This window comes from Petromyzon marinus, chromosome 6, assembly GCF_048934315.1.
Source record: "Petromyzon marinus isolate PM22_M1 ecotype Great Lakes invasive population chromosome 6, UKy_Petmar_22M1.pri1.0, whole genome shotgun sequence".
In the NCBI taxonomy this organism is placed as follows: domain Eukaryota; kingdom Metazoa; phylum Chordata; class Hyperoartia; order Petromyzontiformes; family Petromyzontidae; genus Petromyzon; species Petromyzon marinus.
Window position 1 is genome coordinate 4,137,537 of NC_133672.1, and position 24,229 is coordinate 4,161,765.

At 45.9% G+C, this 24,229-nt stretch overlaps 1 protein-coding gene across 2 annotated transcripts in view; it reads right to left on the reverse strand.

Moving 5' to 3' along the window:
- Window positions 1-461: 461 nt before the first annotated feature.
- SLC24A3 (solute carrier family 24 member 3) overlaps window positions 462-24,229 on the reverse strand; it is a 137,687-nt gene continuing 113,919 nt past the window's right edge. For both annotated transcript variants that reach the window (XM_032948304.2, XM_076064262.1), the window contains 6 exons: window positions 22,343-22,547; window positions 17,905-18,071; window positions 15,393-15,507; window positions 14,448-14,560; window positions 12,689-12,754; window positions 462-8,366 (listed from right to left, as the gene is read on the reverse strand). In XM_032948304.2, the coding sequence (XP_032804195.1) occupies window positions 8,217-8,366; window positions 12,689-12,754; window positions 14,448-14,560; window positions 15,393-15,507; window positions 17,905-18,071; window positions 22,343-22,547 (816 nt within the window). In that variant the 3' untranslated portion in view covers window positions 462-8,216. The remainder of the gene's footprint in view (window positions 8,367-12,688; window positions 12,755-14,447; window positions 14,561-15,392; window positions 15,508-17,904; window positions 18,072-22,342; window positions 22,548-24,229) is intronic.

Below are 24,229 nucleotides of genomic sequence, written 5' to 3' on the forward strand. Positions count from 1 at the left end.
ATTGACTACGAAGACAAACATCGGTGGGGGTGGGCAGGCCGTGTCGTGGATAGTAGGGACCTCCGATTAGCACGGTTGGCCTACGTACGGCGCGAAATAAGTTCAACTTACATACAACAGACGTACAAGGGACGATGTGGAGGCTTTCATCCACTAGTGGGATTGATCATTGCGGCGGCCTCTGCTGCGACTGCTGCTGATGATTGTGATATGACTGCTTGCGTGCTGCCACGAACGTGAGAGTCAGCCAAAACGCCTTTCGATCAGCGAAGCGCTAATGCAGCGCACCTGCGCCCAGCATGATGTCACGGAGAGATGATGTTGAGTTTAGCTAGGGGATTCGTCGCGAACGGGAGGTAGATGTGACAATATCGTTCTGGCTGATATCTCAACCTCACCGAAAACAATACACACGGCCACTCTTGTGAAAATAAAATAAATAAAAATCATGAAAGCCGATGTGTTAGAAACCATTACCCTTTATTCATGCGTTCAATTTCAGCTCCGGTATACATCATTTCAAGTTGTCAATGGGACTCGAATATGGAAACAAATGCGTTTTTTTTCCTGTTGTTATACGTTACGTCAATGTTGCTATGCAGTGGTTTGAATTCGTACAGTAGTGTTAATATAATAACCCCAAGAGAATACAAACCTCACAGAAGCACTCTAAACACGGCAATAATTCAAAAATAACTTACTTAAAGCACCAAACCACATTCATCAGCTGGCATGATTGATACGTCTATATAATTTGCAGCAACCATCCACAACGCCTGTTCATTTCGCAGTGCATACTCTCCACAGACGTCTCCCACTGTGGCCAGGCACAGCCCTGATTGGCTACCAATCCTCTCACCTGGCTCCAGCTTCATCACAATCTGGCGTCAAACTCGAGTCTCTGCCCAAGTGGATTCTTGCGGCAAGTACTGAGCGAGCGCCTACTAACAAGGTCCGAATGCACAAAGACACGCGCGCTCATGCATTAACACAAAAGTAATATCCTAAAGATAGAAATCCCGATTCTGTAGCTGCCCGATGCAATTTTCGGGTTGTGCCGCGTCTTGTTCGGCACGATGCCCGACGTTTCGCGCCACGTCCTGACTGATCATAGGATGCATCGTACCGAGTAACGCGCGTTACGACTCGAAAACAGCGATACAAACCACGAGCAGATCGATTGGCTACTTTAGTCGGGCAAAAATAGATTACTGGTAAATGTCTGAACGATGGGAGTTTTAAAGTATGCCACACGCTGATTGTGTGGGAATTCGTCAAAAAATATCCCAATGCAGGACCCTCCTTCAAACCAAAAAAAAGTGTCTTGAGACTCACACTGAGATTTTCCCGGGGCAAATCATTATTGGCAGTTTATTTGGGCTTAAACTTCCTCGAGAAGGCATTCACCACAGTTAGAAATACTGCATACACTGCAATATATTGTTTTTAAATACCGGCTCCGCCCTCCACCACCCCTTCCCACCATACCGCAGATGACTCGGTCAGACACATTGATTTCGTAAAATGTTCACGCGTGTAATACTAACAACCGATTGTGCATGGTGCTGGCACCATCCTGCCGTATTCCGCCTCGCGATACCCATCGCTGAACAGACTGTGAGCTTCTTACGGCTCCGAGAGTGTGAGCACAGAGATCATTGCAACACAGCGAGAGCCGCAAAACCAAACCACCCCTCTCACACACCCACCCCTTCCAGATCATACTGCATTGACAAATTCACACACACACACACGCGTACACAGCCGTTATTAATGTGAGTACTTAACAACGACACAAACAGGCTGCAGTGGTGAGAACAAACCCTCAAAGCGGAATCTCATAACCCAAAACAACCCGTCACTTGTTGTTTTTCTTCGAACGCGAAGCTTAGGAAGCGATGGTGGTGGGGGAGGAGGAGGAGGGGGAGGGGGAAACACGCTGGGGCTGAGCAGCGCAAAATCGATCAAGCCCAAAAGTCAAGCAGACACGGAACGCCTCCTCCGATAGCAAACAAACCTTCCGGCCACAGACAAACAAACATCGCAATTCGCCACGGGCTTCTGAGTAAATGCAACAACAACAACTCGACACGTTTGTGAAGAACACTGCCTTAAAAAAAAACCCGTGTGTGACGTTTCAGGCAATGGTCCTTCGTCATAGCATATTCTTCTTTCGCTACAAAGAAGGGCCATCACCCAAAACGTCACCTATTATATATATTTTTTACCCTTCAGGCCACAGTGTTATTGATGAATGCGTTGAGTTTTGTTTTGGTAATTTCTGCTTTGCCCACCACTGCTAACGTAGCAGTATCACCAAATAATTCGTTTCACTTCGAAGTAAATCGACGGGTCACTGGCACATAACACACAGGCGTGTGAGGTGCATGCGAACGCATGCCACGGTGGTGAGTTGTGTTCTTACGTGCATCGCCAAACCGATGCGAGCGCGATCATCCTGGGTAGGCTGCGTGTTAAGCGAATCTTTCGTTGAGATTTCGACACGCACGACTGCTGCATCGACACGAAAATCTTCAACACGTGAAGAATGGGAAACTGTATTTGCCGGGAGAAATCCGTTGAGCTGAGGAGCTCTCTCCAGTTAGAACCATAACGTGGAAGAGCCACACTTGCGTTACGATCGGTCCGCGAAAATCTTCTGCATGTGTCAAACCAAATGTTGATGAATTTGAGTGCGTTCTGCAAAAGGAAGGGAGAATTATTCTTTTTTTTAAATCTCTTAAATAACTCGAGGTCATGCAATGGCTTCACCCGTCCTGTGCCAGTCGTTTACGGCGAATTTGTCTTAAAAGCAATTGAATATATTTTCAGAGTAAAATATATTGGATTACAAAAAACGCATGTCAACACGTTACTTTTTAAGTTTATTGAATACATTCAATGCCAGTCCACAAACGAAATAAAAAATATAACTTTGTTTTCAACTTTTGGATAAAACATTGCACTCGAAATGAAACTGTAACTTTTAAAATAATCTATGCGTCCTTTTTGTCAGAGACAATGCTAAAACAATGTGGCGAGATGGTAAATAACAGTGGACCATTAATCGTACCCAATTGTGCATTTTGCCAGCTAAGCTATATTTTAATGACATATCGCTTTACATTGTTTCAACTCGTCCACCTCGACACACTCTAATGAAAAATAATGTAATTTAGCATAATTATTCAACATACATTATGGTTAAATTTGCACCAACGCGTTATGCTTTATGTGCAAAACGAATGCTCCATCGGGGATGACGTTGATGCCAATAGCTGAGTTGAAGAAAACAGGAAAGCATTTATATAGAAAAAAGAATAGTACTCGTTTATTGTCGAGTTTATCGTTATTAGTAGGAGGGTAAGGATGCACTGAAGAAGATAGAGACTTAGCATGTGTTACTAAAATCCTCCAGAGGCTAAGGGGAGGCGAGACCGATAGTTTGGGCATGTAATGAGAAAAGGCAAAGATCTAAGATGCACGTATAAGAGCTCACACGGAGACCCACAGACTCACACAGAGAACCCACAGACCCGCACAGAGATTCATAGCCTCACATAAGAGACCCTTACATTTGAAGAGCCACGTAGACATCACCAGTGCAGGCCAGAGGGAGTAGAGGGTTAGATGGGAGAATGCGTTGGAACAAGACGCGAGCACAGTGCACGCGTCTAGTGCAGAGACGCAGAATAGACGCACGTGAAGAAATAACTCTCAGCACCCGAGGCCAACGCAATCACGAGACTTCAAGCCGAGAAGAGGAAGAGAGGTAACGATGCATCGATTCGTATATTGATATTGATTCTCACGCACACGATACGAGCGGCGAATCGTGTGCTGCGGGAACTGATTGGTTCAGATTTGGTATATGGTGCGTGTAGCTAATACATGTGACCTGCACGCAATGTAAGTGCTGCAATGAACCACAATACAATTTATTTTAATTGCTATCCCGTGGGTTTTTCGAGGTTGCGCGACAATCCACAGCCGTGAAAAAGCAGCATTCATTCTTGAGTTGAACCGTGACCCAAGTTGCGACGAATGGAATCGGAGTGGGACGGGGTTGAGTTGGTGAAAGGGATTAATTTAATTGCAGGCCTATAATTTAATTACGAATCTTTACTTCGGCATTCCAAAATAAAGTAACACTTGCCCTAATTGGGTGTTTAAAAAGCTTTGATTGCAAAATGTTAAATTAAGTCCCAATTTGTCAAGAACTGCACCGTAGCAAACATTAATTCGTCACCTACAATAAAAAAATGTTGTGCCTTTCCTCAAAAACTGTCACCTAAACACAATACCAAATGCTACGGTGTTTAGATAACGGCATCTAAAGTGCTGGCCAGCCAATTCAAAATTAAAGCTGGTCGTGGCATGTGCAAGGCTGTTTGTTGAATGAAGTCTGATGTTTGTTCCCACCACCCCACCATCAACCGATACTGACTGATTCAACAAGATAATATTGTAGCAATTACAGTGCTAGTGCTCAACAGACAAATAATTTCCCCCCCAATTTAATACCGATGCTGTCATCAGCATCATGTCATGAGACAAAGTATTCATGCAGCTCTCTCGAGGAGTGCAACCCTTCGTGGTAGCAAAAACCCCACGGAAGTAGATATCACAGAGCTACCTCTGAGATCACACGAAGGGAACTACTTCACAAAGTACAGGTCAGCACTTTCCCATCCCGCTCTGTCTATGAGAGTTACGTGTGTCACGTAACAGCAAAAAAAAACAATATTTTAATTCTCAAGCACTGGCATTTTGCCAAATGAACTGCGGAACCAAATGTAACGTGATGGGTTTATCTGTGTGCAGTCATTGGTCACGAGGCTGAGACGATCGCACTCGTTACACTCGAGAACCCAGTTGAATCGCAGGCAGCTTGCCTGGGTTCAAACCGAGGACTTCAGCGGTGCCGGCTCGGTCCATCCGAGCCCCTGGGCTACTTGGCCACCTCGACCGCGACTGAAGTGTGCCGAACACCATTAGCTGCACAAAAGCTACATGACACGCCATACAAAGACAAAGCCTCCCCCCCCCCCCCGTATAGCCTTAAGAGGCCGTCCGTTGGGGCAAGTGCTGTTCGCGAGCACCTATGAAGGCCGACACAGCACACGAGGGGGTGGGTGGCCAGCACCACGCCCGGCCGCCTTTGTCTCCCGAGTGGCAACGTTTACACATTGCACCAGGTACTCGTTTGAGGCTGAGTCGACCTAGGGGAGGCCCAGGACCGATTTAGATAATCGTCACTGGTGTTGGCCGTGAGCGGGAATCGAACTCGGTTCGCCGGGTTCGTAGAGCAGCGTAGCGCTAACCGCAAACACCACCGCTCCCCATACCCCATATGTACACACACACACATTGCATGGATAAGAACACAACGTACAGTATTAACAACACAACGTATTAACAACACAACGGCAGACTGCACCACCGAGTACCTGCACCTGAAAGACGTTCGGCAACGACCACTGGGTTTGGTGCGCATGACAGTGTTCTAATTGCACTTACGGGACACTCAAACAGGTCCTTTTGAGTGCAGCGTTCACACGCGAGATGTCGTTGCGCCCGATCACAATGACGCGCCCCGCAGCGTCTCATGCAAAGTAACATCGTGACCCTTGGTTGTTGTGAGAAGGAAAAAAAAATATCAAACCTGCAAAAAAATGGGAACGGATAAGAGGGCGTGCGAGATAATGACCAGCGGCGCATGAATGGATGTGTAATTCATCTTCCGTGGAAATAAATAGCCTTGCCTGGGAAGCCTTCTTCACCATGAGGCTTTGTACGTTTAGGAATAGAACTTCAGAATTCATGAATAGCGCTCCTCATATTTGAGAGAGAAAAAATAATTACTTGTAAATGTAATTTTATCACAAACACATTGTTACAATATTATAATTACTTGAGTTGTTTTTTTGTATTCGATCATACGCTGATACGTTTCGAAGGCTTAAACGTGTCCGCATGCATGCCGAGTTGAAAGGGGAGTGTGGCGATATCTCGCACCGTTACGATTCCAGCAAACGCAGATTTGATTCCAGATGATGCACAACACCATTGGACACGTGTACCCTGTCCCTGGCAGAGTGTTTGTGATGTGGTCAGCATGAGCCCGTGGGTGGGTCAGGCATGGTGATACACTTGCTCTGTGTGCACTGCGCTGGCATTAACTGGTGCTCACTTAACTGCACTTGACCTCAGATGGCAAAAGGCTTATTATTTTGGACTCACGCAGAATGCTACAGTACCAATGACCCCCTTTGGGAGCCTCGACAACGCGTATCTCTTTGGCCATTACAAAATGGGAGAGAAAATCAAACAAAGAAAAACAATTGCCAGGAATGTTTAAGTGTTCCAATCATTCAATATTAAACATTAGGCGTGTTGCAAATGTCAAATGTTGATACACAACCTTTCAACCGATGTCTAAACTAATTCAATACAGAATAGTTGAGAGTAGGGGGGGGGGTCCACACGAATATATCAATCCAATTCAGAAGAGCACAAAACGTATTGACGAATTTCTGTATTCTTCCTTAACAGTGTCAGCCATCAGTATGCACACAGCAATCGGGGCTGTCTGCTACATTGTCGATGTTAGTTTATAACATTGCATCGATGACGACGATGCAATGGGCGAGCTTAGCGCGGGCGCAGTGACGGCGTGATTGTTGCCCGCCAGTGTGACTGCGATTCCGTGTCCGTCTGTCACGTCGACGTTCGTCGTTCGGCGGCAATCGGCGGCCGATGACGGTGGCGGAAACGACGGCGACGAGGCTTTGACCAAAACACACACACAAACAACAACAAAAAAGCCCTCCACGTGCTCTGATAGACCAACTCATTTTGCACAATAAACTCCATCCCGCGTTCCTCCCTTGCCAAGCTGCACGGACGTCAATCGTGCTCGTAAGCAGTAGAATTCGTTTTAATGTCCTTTAAAATATCCTTGTTTTTAAATGATAGACACAGCACTGTTTTGCCACTAATGAGCTTTTGGCCTTTCAGTTTTGGTCTCCATTCTAATGCCCCTTAGCCAGTGGCAAGAAGGCACAGGCCTCAATCATTGCCGTAGAAACACCCTGAACTATTGCACAACAGAACAACTAATCAAAGTGTTTATTTACAGATGCACATTCCCAGCTGATGCTACAGAACTCAGTGATTGCCCAGTGATCGTCCTATTTACACGCTAATTCTCAAGTTTTGTGTGGTCACTTTATTTGAATATTTGATTTCGACAATAATACTATTTACATAATTCTGAATATTTATATATATACCAGGAATTCATGAAAATAACTTTTTTTATTCCACTTTTAACCCATAAACTATTGTAAAGTGTTTAGATTCTAAATAGAGCAATATAGGTATTCTTTGATTAAATATAGAATTGAATAAAATTCCACAATGTACACAACAACTTGTAACCTAAACATGCCACTCATTGCTGTATATATAATTTACATTCTTCACACAATCAATACATGTTTCCTGTGCAAATAAATACCTTCCGCATTACATCCGGGCTAACACCGCAGCAACAACAACAACGCAAATCTCTCAAAAAAAATCTCGTCATTTTTTTGTTGCACCAGAATCAATCGGTGCCGTCTATAAATAAACCCTCCGCGCGTCCAAATCCTCCGGCGCGTCAGCGAAACGGTTCTTTCTCTTCGGGCGTCGCTGTCTCTCCACAATCTGCAGGGCACGGCGCGTTTCAGCTTCACGCACGCAGCCACAGCAGCAGTCAACCCACACCCCCACCCACCCCGTGGTGCGTCACAATCATCTGCTCCATTCATTTTGATGCGTCACTTCAAAAACGTTATTTGTGCGCGCGCGCGCGTGCGCGACTGAGCTCTGCGTGTGTTTGTACGTATGTATGAGCGTGATTTCATTAGCGCCCAGAAGCAAAAAAAGAGCTGTAATAAAAAGGGGGGGGGGAAATACACATTCCGACGATCAAACTGGAATCCCAACGTGTTGTGGGGGTGAAGGGAGGACACTCAGATATGTCACAATAGTAGCAGCAGTAGCAGAAGGCTCCTGATAAATAGTCGTCTGGCGGGGAGAAAAAAAGAGCCAAAATAAAACCAAAAAGACATTGAGTTTGTTTTGTCTAGCGGTTGTGAAATATGATAACGTGAGCTCTCGTGCGATGCCTTCTGCCGTCCGTTCGTTGTTCGTCGAGCAGGAATGGCTCAGTCCTTACGGCACATCGGCAGGTTTACAAAAGTGAAAACGTTGAACTCGATCATGATGGAGAAGCAGAGGAACACGGCGTAGACAAACAGGCATGCGAGGCCGAGCTTGCGATCCAACTTCCAGTTGTTCAGGTAGATGCCTAGCACCTGCAACAGAGGGTCAGATCTCGACAGGTCAGTTGCTCTGCATTACCCCCTGGATGTAATGTAAAAAAAACATACAACTATACTATTTCAACTATAAACTTTTATGTTACCAGGTAAGGGCCACTGAGCTACGCAGCTCTTTTTTGCAGACGTGATCTCGCCACAAATGATAGTTCAACGAAGTGGCATATCATGTGGGAGTTTCTAGCAGCAGTTTTTTTTAAAATGCGGAGCGGAAAAAACCGGAAGGACCCGGAGAAAAAGCCACGTGATCACGGGGAGAACACGCAAACTCCAAATATACAGCAGGCGGTCAGGGTCGGTGGGTTGGGATCGAACCCACGTCCTCCTTTACACCAGGCGAGGTAGTTAACATCTCTCCTCCGTGGCGTCCTCCTGTAGCCTCACCCCCAACGAGCCGTTGGCCAGTGCTTGTGGCGTGCGTGAATGGATCATCGACGACATAGTTCCCTCAAATAGTGCTCTCAAATAGTTCTCTCAAATAGTTCTCTCAAATAGTTCTCTCAAATACTTATCTCAAATAGTTCTCTCAAATAGTTCCCTCAAATAGTTCTCTCAAATAGTTCTCTCAAATAGGTCTCTCAACTACAAATGTCGAGGCTTGGCGGTGGTTGGGTGGCTCGGAGGGAGCATGCTCAATTTAACACGTAGGCTTCTTGCGGCCAATATTATTCATAATACAGTTTTTTTTGGGTTACATCGCGTGAATCTAATATATGTCGTGAGTGATAATACTGCATCAGAAACATTAAGCCAGCAGCACTGATATCAAATTCGGCACTCACGCGTGATTAAATCAGGAACTCGTTAAGTTGAGTGAGCTCATGGTCTCAGTTCAGTCACCAATGGCTGCACAAAAAATCCCCATCGTCTAAAATCTATTTTTTACTTAATCTGGAATATTGCCAGTTGTGAAGAATACAAAAAGCTCACTTTCATTGCCATCTCATGAACATCTCTGCGCCAGGACATGCCCGTGCCCCTGGCGTGCAGAAGAGGTACTCGAAGTTATCTCAGACGTAGTTCTTTGATAACGCCGTCCAGAGGCTGTTCTTTGGTGGTGCACTGCACTCTGTGAGAGTTCTGAATGACAATGTCTCTGTCCCTTGACATGATGGCGATATGCACAATTGGAGTGTGCTTGGAAAGACATTCTTAATTAAAACTCAAGGCTTAGCAGTGATGCGATTGTTTACGGAATGTTACAATCGGTGAGGTTTGTGGACGTTTGCGTGTGTATGAAAGTGCTATGTTACTCGTGTTTGTTTAACACGTAGGAGGCTTTCGCGACCAGTATCATCCATAATAGAGGTTTTTTTGGGTTAGATCGCGTAAATATACATGCGTTGTTAAACACGCCACCACCCGACACAGCCAATAAGTAAGGTTTCTCATGTTAACAAAACATGCCAATTCGTTACTAGTACAGCACATCGGTGTGTTGGAGAGCAAATCCATAACATTTACAATCGTTATGTTGTGGATTGTAAATGTTGTGGATTCGCTCTTCAACACACCGGTGTGCTGTACTTGTGTAGTGACACAAATGATGTCACTACTGTGTTGCGACATTACCAATGTGGGGTGCCTCTCTATGGCACCGGCGTGAGCAAGGCACGGCATGACTCGCTAGAGGGCAGGGTCCGCGTGTCACTGAGGTCGGGTCAAGGCGTGATACCCTGGGTGAACCCTAGAGGACACGTGACCGGACGAGGGGGGCCACAGGGGACCCCCAGATGGGGGTGCGAGGGTCACGTGAGGAGGGACCCGGGCCTTCACCGAAGGATCTGGAAGGGGGCGTGGCCAAGGGCGTTAGCCGGCCACGCCGCAGCAGTTACAAGCCACGTGCCGAGAGGGATCGGGGCTGAACATCTCTGGGAAGAAATCCACTGTCGTCGAGTCTGGGCGGTCTTCGCACACGTGGACCAGGCAGCGTGTTAGCTGTCCTGATCCAATTGTAGTCAACCGTGGTGGTCACCACCCTAAGTTGTTAGTGTTCACAGTTACTCAGTGGTGTTAATTAATACACGTGTTGCCTCCCAGATCAAGTGCGCGCCCGATTGAACCCACTACACTAGTAACGAATTGGTACGTTCTGTTTACGTGACAAACCTTACTAATTGGCTGTGTCGGGTGGTGGCGGGTTTAACGAAATATTTATATTTACGCGATCTAACCCAAAAAAAACTTTATTATGGATCACTCGTGTTTGTAATTGTCCATCTGCAAACAGGTGGCAGCGTTTGTATTATCTCGGTACAATGTTTCAGTTGCTTACACTTTTCCTTTCAGCCACTAGCTGTCACTGTAACCTCACTCAGTTTTTCCGTTCGGAAATAAAAAAAAACATTCCTGCGGAGGGAGCTGGTAGGAACGTTGGGTTACTCGGTCAATGGCCAGGGTCTATGGCGGCACCACGTGGTGTATTCCGCAAATATGCCCGACTGTGAGGGTGGGCACGAGCCGGTGTGAGTAGGTTAAACGTTGAGTTTTATAAGGGCACCACGGGGTGACCAGCCCCTCCCCACCCAGCCCCACCCCTCCCACCCCCCACCCAGCCCCACCCCTCCCCACCCTCCCCACCCAGCCCCTCCCCACCCTCCCCACCCAGCCCCACCATCCCCACCCAGCCCCTCCTCACCCTCCCCCCCCCAGCCCCTCCCCACCCTCCCCTCTCCACCCAGCCCCACCCCTCCCATTTTTGGATTCACGACGGACGGACGGACACAATAATCCCCTGTGGGCTGGTGTAACCAGGAGGTTCCTACCAGTAATAAGGCACATCTCTCGCCTATGCGTGTGTCATGTTTACACGCTATTGTTTTGTTTATGAATCGCTGCTGTGTCGTTGCACAGTTGCTGGTGCTGTGTTCCCGAGGGCGAATCTTGTGACAGAACGTTGTTGGGCCAGAAGCACTGAAATCCTGGGTTCATTTTTGCAAAGAAGCTAGATGGAATTATTATCTATCAAATATAAACAAATCTCACGGTCTTGAAAGGTGTCGCGAATGAAAGAGGGGAATGGGTTATTCATTAATAGATTATTTATGCATTGAGATTATTTAGATTATGTTGCTGCTATAAAGGTCCAAATGATGATACACATTGTTGGGCTGTCATTTGTGGCCAGGTTGCTTCTGAAAAATAAGTTAATACCACAGTGGGCTTGGCCTGGTAGGATGGGGATGGAGATTCGTCTTATTTGTGTGTGTTTGGGTAATTTGTTTACCTTTCTTCTACTTTGCACTACTTTCATATTTTGTAACTATTTGTTGTTGTAACGTTCTCTTTGGTTTTTACGGTAAAGTCACGTAGGTATAAAATAATGTTTTAAAACAGTCTGCCTCAGCAGCAAACCACGCTTTCCCACCTGATGATGGACGCTTGTGTTGCGCCCGAAACGTCGTGATTTATTTTATTTTATACCCACGTGACTTTACCGAAAGAACCAAAGAGTATGGATTCCTGCAGTCACGAAAGCTTCAAAACAATGTTGTAACGTCCTTACCTGCCCCTACTGGACATCTGTGAAAAAGAGCTTCATAGCTCATCAGATTCCTCCAGTATAAATAGAAGATTTTGATTCTGATTAAATAGTTGCTTGAATCTAAACAAATTGTATGCCATCTATAAGGTGCCTTGTCCAGCATTAATGGTTGTGAGAAGAATTAAAAAGTTGTATATTATGTGAATAAATGTTTTCCATGTTACTCTGCACAGAAATATAATTCAAGTTCCACACCATGACATGGATGCGATATCTACAGTCCTGTGAATTCTCATTTACAGCTCTGTGCCGATTCTCTTTCTGCATGACGGACTCCCACGTGCAGCGGTGTTCTTGGGGGTGGTTTGACCATACTTCACCACACCGGTCAATGCGCGTTAGTGTTGTTTTTAGAAAATTGAAGGGATAAACAAATAAATTCTGAACGTGTAGATTTCTGACTTAAAACTTTCGTGACTGCAGAAATTCATATTCTTTGGTTCTTCTAAAAATAAAAGTAAATAAAATAAAATTAATTGTAATTACTTTTTTTATCTACGTGACTTTACCGACAGAACCAAATAATATGTGTGGATTTCTGTACACCACAGCTATTAAAATACATCACACATACATGCCCGCAAAAACAATGCACATTCTGTAAAAAGGTTCTGGGTGGCAAGGTCTCCCACTAAAAAAGATTGGATATTCAATTACATTTTGCTCCTCAGTTATTTTGCACACGCCATACTTTTTTTTAAGTAACACAAAGCCAGCGCTTTCCGTCAAGGTCCTGTTCTGCTGGCAGACTTACCGTGATGCCGACTGAAGCCAAGAGCAGCACCACGGAGTATATGAGACCGCGGCTGTTTATTTCCACCTGAAGTGACAGCATACATGCGTTTGTTTTTTTTTTACGCCGGTGTATTTGTACGCAAAAGACATCAACCTCCCATTCATCCTCACGGGATGTCGCTGGGACCAAAATTCTGTCAGCAAACGCCTATTTAGGCTCGCGCTGAACACTATGGGGACGGTGTGGCGGGCCAGGAAACAACACATGGTCGCCAACGTCTTCCCAGTGTTGAGTGCTCTATACATCATGACAGGATTCACATTGTAGGCTGAGTTGACCTTGAGGCGGCCCATGACAGGGTCGTACACCAGGGTTTCCAGGATTGTATCAAGTACAACGCTCACTAAGGCACCGCTCCCCACACATGTATATAATCGATTAAACTCCAATCGTAAGCTCACGCACGGCACGTGCATCGAATCGTGCGTGTAAGCATCAATTACACAATTATTTTAATGTTGCATTCAATCTAGGGGAACATACGAGACTGTGTAAACGAGACACTAATGTATGAGAAACACTCCGAACAGGCCCTCCGAAAAAAAAGAGACAAACAAAGACGTTTGCTGAATCTACCCGTGATCCAGAATTGTAACAATTCATAAAAATTCAGAATTAGAATGTTTAGACTGGAGGAATCCGATGAGCTATACAGCTCTTTTGCACAGATGTCCAGTAGTGGTGGGGTAGTCGGAGGTGGTCAATTCTTGCATGCCTCGTAAATGTACAGCATTTGCTCAATCCACTGCTGGTTGAAAGTCTCCTCACACCACTTCGGTCGTGGAGATTGTTTGGCCACACTTCAGCGCGCTGGTCATTGTGGGCTTGTGAAGAGGCGGTGGGTGGGAGTGGGAGACGGAGCGGAGTGGCACGACTGACTCGACCTCGGATATGCCAGGTTTACAGTACAGTGCACAGTCAATCACTGCACCACAGCTCCCCCATGCTTGTGAAAATTAGACGAGAAATCTCCCTGCCGGTAATAAGCCACCACTCGAACTCCGGTCATCCTCGCAAGCAGCAGCGGCTTTTGGCAAACCGTCGAACAAAGACGGTCACCGCATCGCGTGGCGCTTTCGGATGCGCTTCTGCAACCGTCTGGAACGCTCTCCCTTCCGATATGAGGAAGCCACTGGAGCAATGCACTTTAAAATCTAAATTGGGAAAACTGATTTCTTTACAACTGCTTTTTACGTTTATTTTGTTGTCCTTCCCCCACACCTCCGATTAGGGGCCATCCATTTAGTACGGGGGGGTTAACCCAAATGTGTAAGCTTGCGTATGGGGGGTCTACTGATAACGCACGCATAGGAACCGGGGGGGGGGGAGGTGAAGCTTCGATAATAATTCGTCTACATTGGCCTTCAAATTAGTAAGATAGTCCGGCGGTGGGCTATCTGTTTGCTTCAACACGTTAATATTATTAATCCTTGATCGTTTCTGCGTGGATTAAATATTGGTCGTTCTATAGGATTCGGGGGGGGGGGGTGGGGGGTGCGTCTATCGTACGTACGCAGGTGGGGGGGGGGGGGGTGTAAAAAGTCCGCGTGCGTACAGGGAGGGAGGGAGGGCTCAAGTTTTGACAGATTTTTGCGTAACTGCTAATTGGATGGCCCCTTAGCACGCTTGGCTACGTACGATACGAAAGAAGCTCAACAAATATACGTAATGCCATTGTGGTGAGGCTGGGTGCTTGTGTGTGTGTGCGTGCACATACGTGGGATCCGTAATCCACCAGCAGCGTCTGCAGGGCCCAAGGGAGGCCCAGGCCAACCAGAATGTCAAACACGTTGCTGCCGATGGAGTTGGAGACAGCCATATCGCCCATGCCTAGGGGTTGCCGATGGGAGTGGGAACGTGGCCAGCAAGATTGCAGGTGAGATCATTTTCCAGCCATCTTTCCGCCGCAGCGTACAGTTGTCACGGGAAGCACGTGGTGAAATGCAAATGGGGTTTGTTTTTAATTACCACTCGAGAACCCCTGAGTCGTCTGGCCGCAAGAAGGTTTGTACTCAGTGTTTGTTGCAGATCAGTGTTCTGAGATTTGTGATAAAGTGGCGTGCGACTCACTGACCTGATGATATTTGGAATTTGAAGGTCAGCGATTTGGTGAGCGGTGTTTAATTCGAAACTCAAAATGGAAATTGAGATGTACAGCCCTGCAATTGCTTGCCCACGGCACTGCTGGCAGAAAGGCCTCAACTAGGGGGAGTTATAGAGGGCCCCTCTGGAGGGTATTTGGCCTATTCTTTCACGCTGGCCAGGCGTCACACTTTTCCATACCACATGCGGACCTTCCGATTGACTAACCGTCATTTACCCATTTATACTGCCGGGTGGACAGACGCTTTGGTGATTTAAGCAACGTGCCCATTGCTTCAACTGGCGTGCTGGGAGAATGAACCGGCGACCTCTGGATTGTAAGTCCCGGTGTGCTAACCAAGGCAGCATCCCCAAAATAAACGTGGAACACTTAAATGCATGAAACACTTGACAATGCTGTCACGTCATCAGAAATAAGGCCCCATGGTAAATAGACTACTAAATGTGGGGAACTTGTGATGAACCTGTTAAATATTTTAAACTTCATATTCTGGAATTTGGCCTCTGAGAGCAATTGAAATCAATGTGTGCCACATTCCACGGAAAAAAATCGCCTTACCCTGTCGTGCCACGATGAGGCTGGCCATGCAGTCGGGCACACTGGTGCCAGCCGCCAGGAAGGTGATTCCCATGATCACATCGGGAATGCCCAGCGTGTATCCAATCACGGTCACCTACAGATGGTCACAGATTGTCAATGCTGCACGCACATACTTCCCCCAAGGTCAAGTATCATTATCGTCGTCATCGTCGTTAACATCATCACGAACGTCATCATCCTCATCATGCCATCTGTCATCATGGCACGCATCGCGTTTGTTCCGTGGCTGTCCGATCGACAGAAACCTCCAGCACAACACGAGGTCATCGATCCGCAGACAAGTATTTGGGAAGAGACAATATCAACGCTGTGTCTTAATAACTGCGGGTGTTTTATAAATGTGGAAACAACAAACCGTTAATGCAAACCGGTGAAGACCAAACTCGGGAGGCCTCTGTATCAACGACTTGGTTAACCAGAGGGCCCTTCACCTTTTCACTTTTGTTCCGAAAAATAATTGGCAGCCCCAGAGGGAGTACAAAAAAAAGGGCTACTGGGCAGTCCAGGGTGCCAACTTATGAATAGTAAATGCACATCACTAATGATGACTTGGGATTTGGTAAATTGTTTTAAGTGCCAACGAAACATAATGGAACGGATGAGGCTCGAGCTAAAAATCAATCCCCGGTGTGAGACTGCATGAGTGGAGGTCAAGTGAAGGTGGCGAGTCACTTCTGCCGGACACGTGGCGATGTGGCCTGAATACAGCCACTCGCCTGATTGGATAAACGTGCTGCCTCGGTCTCCCACACCCCCCCCCCCCAACGTCCTCATCAGTACCATTGTCGCATTTTGTGGAAAAGTGCAGTAAACTGGCACCATATTCTTTGGGTCTTTAGGTAAAGTCACGTAGATTGGTTGAAAGAAAATAACCAAAAAACTACGATTTGTTTTTCCCCTCCTGAACACGATCGCTTGTGTTGTGATCGAAACGTAATTTTTTGTTATTTTCTTTCAACCTATCTACGTGACTTTACCGAAAGACCCAAAGAATATGAATTCCTGCAGTCACGAAAGCTTGAAGTCAATATTTTAACTGGCATCGCTCAAATACGAGGCACTGCATAAGTTGTTCACGCGCATGTACGTATGTCCTCGTGAACTTGAGAATGCGTACACATTACGTAACATGGTAAACCCGCCTTCGGATGGTCTGTGAAAATGCAGCAGTTCTCTTTTTTGATATCAGTGCCAAAGCCACGCTCATGAATATGGATAGTTAGCGAAATGTAATTCGTACTGTAATTACATTATCGCTCCCTTTTAAGGCAAGCATCATTGGTTTGTACGAAACACCGAAACAGCTTCTGTTGCATCAGAGTGTGTTGACAATGGTAATGCCTTTCATCATGAACACTTTGTATCATTATCTATAAGCATGAAACAAATTTACACAATTTACTCAAAAAGCAAATGCATGTCCAATTAACATTAAAATACTCATTAAAAGTGCATTATAAATCATTATCGTGCAGCATTTCTCTCCTCACTATTCAACAATCAGGATTTATGAAAGCTTTGGTTACATTCACTCGAAGACATCGCTGCAACTTTAAAGAATGCTGTGACGTGGTGGACCTCACTAGAAGTAAAATTACAAGACGATTTTTCTTTTAAAAAACAAACTCTTCCTTAACAGGGCAATATGATACATCAGTGGTGAGCTAGTGTAATAATAATCATCATCATCATCAGCCACAATCAATCCACTGCTGTATTACAGCCTCCCCAAGTCTCTGCCATTCATCACAGTCCCGTGATGCAACAGAATTAGCACGTCGATGAAATGTTAACCACCTTGCCTGGTATGCAGGTCACAGGTTCGATGCCAACCCCAACGCCTGTATAGTTGGAGTTTCCATATCTTTCTTCCCATGGTTGCACGAATTTTCTCCAGGGTATTCCGGGTTTCCCCTCCACATTTAGAAACATCCGTTTAGAGTATTTGACTGATTTAAATATCCACATGACAAGCCACTTCGTTAAGCGATCGTTTATGGCCAGGTGGCTTCTGAAAAAGAGCTATATAGCGAAGTGGGCCTTACGCTGTAAAATAAAAAAAATAGTTTTGTTTAGTATTAGTAATTACTGTGTACAAATATATACACGTGTGTGTATTTACCTGGCATAAAATATGGTACCGATTCATTAGTCCGAAATTGATTGCTATGCTCATGATTGCTTGCATAAAATTGCAGGTGTTAGAATTAGTTATTCAATGACACGTGGAATGTTATACGTGAGTGCCGCACGTACGCTGATGGTGCAAACCACATTGTACGGCGCCGAAACAAACTACTCAGTCAATAGGAAAACGAGGCGGTGGGAACTAGAGGCGAAAAAAAAACCAGGATCGATTCCTGAAAAAAACGCCTCGGCGATGAATCCTGACGATTGGCTCGGCACGTCACGCAGGGTGCCAGCACCGCGCGACCGCCGCACGGCACCACCGCCGTGCCCGGGAACCCACCATCCAGACCATGACGTAGGAGAAGACGGCGATCCAGATGGTGGAGATCACGAAGGACGCCATGAACCAGTTCTCCCAGCGCGCTTTGGCGCAATTGGGCACCGTGAAATAGAGAAGGAGCCCCAGGGGCCACGCGAACATCCACTTGAGCTTGTTGCACACCCCGTCTGGAATTCGCAAACGTGCAACGTGTTCTTAGAATGTGAAAAATAAGAACACCAAATAGATAAATTTTGCAAGGAATCAAGTTCGCATTAACCACACGTACTTGTGGTGAATATACAAACAAACATGCTCTGATTATTATAATATATGCATTGTCTTTGAAACTCATTGGCCTACACCAAAGACAGGCTTCTTTATGGCCTAGGCTCACCAGTGTCAGACCATAGAACGCCAAAAGGCGAACAGTGCAAGATAACAAATTATTTTGTTTGTTTATCACCAACAACGTCCGCGACTACACTTTCTTTCGTAACATGTAACATCAAGCAACAACAACAACAACAAACCCCCCTCCCCCCATAACGAATGATGTTCGTGTTACAAAATGCATCGCACGGTCATGCGATAAGGCGAATAACAACACGCTGGCAGATGCATGTGGAACAAAAATCGGAGTGGGCCCCGGTGGGCATGGTGTGAAAGGTAGAAAATCCTGCCCAAGCAGCTCCTTGTTGGAGAAGCACATTGTGAAGTCCCCACTGTGAACCCCCGACATAGCTTCAGGATCGTATGGACGAAAATGTATTCAAAATATTCCGTGTGTAATGTTTATTTATTTATATTCGACTCACGTGGTGAATGCACGCGAGTGCTCGTGTCTACATTTATAGACATGCCACAGCGGTGGTGGCAGAATAATGAAATCCCATCTTTAAGAATATATTTCTACTCGGATATTTCTAATTTTCTAGGGGAAATTTTGCATGCATACATACATTTATTGTTTGATCAATTAATGCAATGCATACTACCTGCTATGGCATAGGGATCAGAAAACGTGGACATTAACAAAGATAGAACATCTGAAAGGTGTGCAACAAAAGACTCACTCTTGCAATTACACTGAGAGACAGAGAAGGGAACACGTGGATTATAGGACATGTGCAGGTTAATGACATCATTCAAACTGTTAAAACGAATTTAATGTATGGATGTACGTTGAACTTCTCTCATAGCTAACCGTGGTCATCAGAGGGGCGGGAATTTAACCATTGCGGCTTATGTTGATGATGATAATGAATATTGCATACATGCACTTGTATTGTGATCCTGTTTGTTAATGGAGTGGGAGAGGGGAGACACTCAATGGAGCTTGTCAATGACATTTTTTTCTCTAAACAAGAGCAATCTTTCGGTAAAGTCGCGTAGAAGGGAAACACTAAAATAATAAAAATATAAAACAATATAATTCTCACAAGCAATCATCATCACAAGCAATCATCATCACACCTGATGATGATTGCTTGTGTTGCAGTCGAAAAGTCGTGATAATTTTATTGTTTTATTATTTTTTATTGTTTGCCTTCTACGTGACTTTATCGAGAGAACCAAGAATATGAATCCCTGCAGTCACGAAAGCTTTAAATAAAAATTTAAGAGCAATCCGTTTAAATTAAAAAATATTCTCTGTTGGTAAGTGTCGTTTACAAAAGCTGGCCGAACGAACGCCATCGCAGAATCCGAGAAATAACTACGATACAATCAGTTCTAATTACATGGCGGAGAAACTGATTGACTCTGCAAATCCCGGAATGACTTTGAAGTTCGGGCGACGCAACCTTCCTGACGTTCTACAGCGATTTTGCCACAGAGAAGCGCCTCGTTTCGGAAAACCGTTCCTGCTGATACAAAACTGGGGGCCATACGCAAAGGTTATTATGTAACTCAAGAGCCAGATAGACCAGAGGGAAGGCTAAATGTCGTGGAAACTGAATGCTTTCGGGGACATTGGTGAAAGAATGGTGCCAAATAATTTAAACGTAAACACAGCGCGATAGAGAGCTGGACATTGCGAAGAGGGCGTTGATGGGATTTTGTAGTGATTTAGCGCAATTGAATTGCTATACAACCCGACAACCTGAGTTTGATTCCTGACCACGGCTAACATCAGTAGTGAGTGCTTTCCAAACGGGTCCTGGGACTCTCCCCCCCCCCCCATCATCAACCCGCACCGATCGGCATGTGGTGAAGTATGGGCAAACGACCACGTGACTGACACGGCATTAGAAGGCCTTCATCCACCAGTGGATTGACAAGGAATGAATATTATAATAATTATTAAAGTTATACACCTTGCTGTGAGAGGTTAGATTGTGTGAAAAGGCGAAAGCGTTTATGAATTACCACAGTACATCTCCACTTTCACATTCTAAGGCCTGGTATGTGTACATATATTTATTCAAGGTAATGCACCACGATTTTAAAATAAGTGTACGCAGCAAAGCATTCATAATTTAAGACAAAAGACAAAGATCCTGCATATAGTAAAATACACTTTTGAGAGAAATGCTGTTAGTGAGCACTTCACATTATTTACCATAATTGTGTATGTTTTTCTTAACTATCTATCTGTTTGTTTTTTCAACTTTTGCATTGCTATTTTTGTTTCACACAATTGTTTATTCATTGACTCACACGATTGACGATCACCAAAAGCCACGAGTGTGCAGATTTTGTTTGCAATGGGTGAATACTCGGTGCAAACTACTCCAAGCACAGTCGACGTTGAGCCCAAAAGTTACGCATTATCAAGCTTCCACGGTGGAGTGACGGTTCGGCACAGTTGACCTTTAACCCAGGGGTGGCCGGTTAAATCTCGCGGCGAGGAGGTTGAAACGACGGTGCAAGTTTAAAAAAATCCCCCCCACCCCCACCGCCTCTACCCACCCAGCAGCATTGCTTTGGTACACCGCAGTCGATGGGGTATAGTGTGGGTAACTTCCACCTCTTCCAAGGAAATTTTGCCCAGCGTGGACGAGTAGTCCACCCTTTAATAGGGGCTTCTCTGCAGCTCGCTCTCTCTCTCTCTCTCGTAGAGGCCACTTTACTAGAAGTGGCGTGAGCAAAGAATTTCATGGCTGCACTTTTAACCTTTTGGACATGAAATCACGGTATGTTGATTCTTGTCCGTCAGCCGCCGCAGTTTTTCTTTGTGTCCAAACCACACCCCCCCCCCACCCCCATCAAGTGCTGCATATTAAGCGTCCGCAGTCAATGCGCTTCGGCATTTAAATGAGTGGAAAACTGCACGCGATGGAACCGCATGCACATGGTAAAGTTGCAGTCATTAACAAATGCAATTACGCAGCTGCAAGCGCGGTGCATTTACGCAAAGCGCCTGAAACTCTGGGCAACTGGCATTTAAAAAAACACACACACACACTCAGCGTCGCTCACGTTACGTCAATCGCGAACCGAAACACGCGCGCGTTACCATGCGCACGTCCTTGCACAAAGCCCAACCGCCGCTGCACACGTGCACAATCACGACGGCAGGACACATCGCGGAGAGGGATGATGGCCAATGATTAAGACTAATTGTGGAGTGGCGGCCGAAGGAACAGAGAGAACATCCACTGTAGGAATGGGGCAATCAAATCGGCTCGTGTGAGCAGGTGCTGGGTGAGAAATTTGCGGCGAATTTGGAAGGCCTCTATCCAGCAGTGGATTGACCGTGGCCGATGGCGACGATGTTTTACAACGTCCTGAGACACGGTCACGTTTAGACGCTGTGTAAATTCGAGCTGCGTGGTGCACTCTATTGCATTGCCTGTGCGTTGTGTGAGCCACAATTCCAATTAAGATACGCTAATGTGATCTCATATGCCTTAATGAATTCACACTCACCATTAAAGCAGTGTTCATAAGGATGATATTGACAGTATTTTAAATGAGCAAAACACAATATACTTAACAAGCCACATGATACAAAATTAAATGGCACCATTCTGGCATCGGTGAATAACCCCTTGCCCGTCACAAGTACCTGCGCAAACACCTGCGACTGAGCTACGTTAACGACAAAAAATATCCATTCCTCTATCCCTTCCATATATGACGCACAACAGTTTAAAGAAATAAACCAGGATATAAAGTGCACACCGACTTATAAATATTTCCCCACCCCCCCCCCCCCCCCAAAAAAAAATGTTTCATAAACAAGTGATTTCACCTGTTCACATTTTTCCAGCAATATGATTCTGCCGCGCCATACTTTTACAAACCCCACGACCGAAACGTTCGAGGCATGCACGTTGCCGTACGTAGCCAACCGTGCTAATCGGAGGTGCGGCATCACGCCGAAAACAACATGCGGCACAGCACGAAAACCACGCCGGAGGGAGCGGGCGAAAGAGCCGGAGAGAAAGCGGGCGAGAGAGCCAGAGAGAGCGAGCGAGGGCTTTGCCCGTGTCCCTCTGCCGGTGGCGCTAACCGGGAGGGGAGACGGGCGAGAAGACCTCCACGTCGTCGTTCCTGTCAGCGTCGTCTTCCTTCTCCTCCTGCTGCGCTTCGCCCGGCTCGCCCTTCTCCAGCAGCAGAGCGCCACCGCCATTCTCCAGCCCGTTCTTGCTCGGCACCTTGACCGCCGCGTCCGCCTCCGTACCGTTCGGCTCGTTGCCCTGCAACACTCGCTGCCTCTGCAACGACAACAACATCAACAACAACATTAACAACATCAACAACAACAGAAAGGAACCCCACGATGTCAAGCGCCCCGCGAAGGGTTCAGCAACTAGCAGGGGCAAGTTGCTTTACTTTCACATTTGTATTTTTGTGTGTGTGGGATTAAGGTCTGGAGACGGGCTAGGCCACCTTAATGTGCTTCTTCTTGAGGCACTCCTTTGTTGCCTTGGCCGTTTGTTTTGGGTGATTGTAATGCTGGAATACCCATCCACGACCCATTTTCAATGCCCTGGCTGAGGGAAGGAGGTTCTCACCCAAGATTTGATGGTACATGACCCCGTCCATCGTCCCTTTGATGCGGTGAAGTTGTCCTGTCCCCTTAGCAGAAAAACACCCCCAAAGTATAATGTTTCCACCTCCGTGTTTGACTGTGGGGATGGTGTTCTTGGGGTCATAGGCAGCATTCCTCCTCCTCCAAACACGGCGAGTTGAGTTGATGCCAAAAAGCTCCATTTTGGTCTCATCTGACCACAACACTTTCACCCAGTTGTCCTCTGAATCATTCAGATGTTCATTGGCAAACTTCAGACGGGCATGTATATATGCTTTCTTGAGCAGGGGGGCCTTGCGGGCGCTGCAGGATTTCAGTCCTTCACGGCATAGTGTGTTACCAATTGTTTTCTTGGTGACTATGGTCCCAGCTGCCTTGAGATCATTGACAAGATCCTCCCGTGTAGTTCTGGGCTGATTCCTCACCGTTCTCATGATCATTGCAACTCCACGAGGTGAGAACTTGCATGGAGCCCCAGGCCGAGGGAGATTGACAGTTCTTTTGTGTTTCTTCCATTTGCGAATAATCGCACCAACTGTTGTCACCTTCTCACCAAGCTGCTTGGCAATGGTCTTGTAGCCCATTCCAGCCTTGTGTATCTCTACAGTCTTGTCCCTGACATCCTTGGAGAGCTCTTTGGTCTTGGCCATGGTGGAGAGTTTGGAATCTGATTGATTGATTGCTTCTGTGGACAGGTGTCTTTTATACAGGTAACAAGCTGAGATTAGGAGCACTCCATTTAAGAGTGTGCTCCTAATCTCAGCTCATTACCTGTATAAAAGACACCTGGGAGCCAGAAATTTTTCTTATTGAGAGGGGGTCAAATACTCATTTCCCTCATTAAAATGCAAATCAATTTATAACATTTTTGACTGCGTTTTTCTGGATTTTTTTGTAGTTATTCTGCCTCTCACTGTTCAAATAAACCTACCATTAAAATTATAGACTGATAATTTCTTCATCAGTGGGCAAACGTACAAAATCAGCAGGGGATCAAATACTTTTTCCCCTCACTGTATCTTTTCCACAGGGAAGGTCTGAGGGTGGAAGTCTGGATGGCATCTGATGCAAATTTCTCCATGAAAACATTGGCTATCACTGGTGATAAGGGAGAACCCATGGGGGTACCCTCACTTTATGCTAATTCCTTTGTCAAAGGGTTTGGTTTCCTCCCACACAGCTTAAAGGACGCGACCTGGCTTGACTTTCTTAATTCCTACGCTGTCTTCGTGACAGCACGGTCCCTTCACCTGATGAAGGCCACTTGTGTTGTGGCCGAAACGTCGTGATTTTTGTTGTTTTATTTTTTACCTACGTGACTTTACCAAATAGAACCAAAGAGTAGGGAGCTGAAGGTTCAAGTTG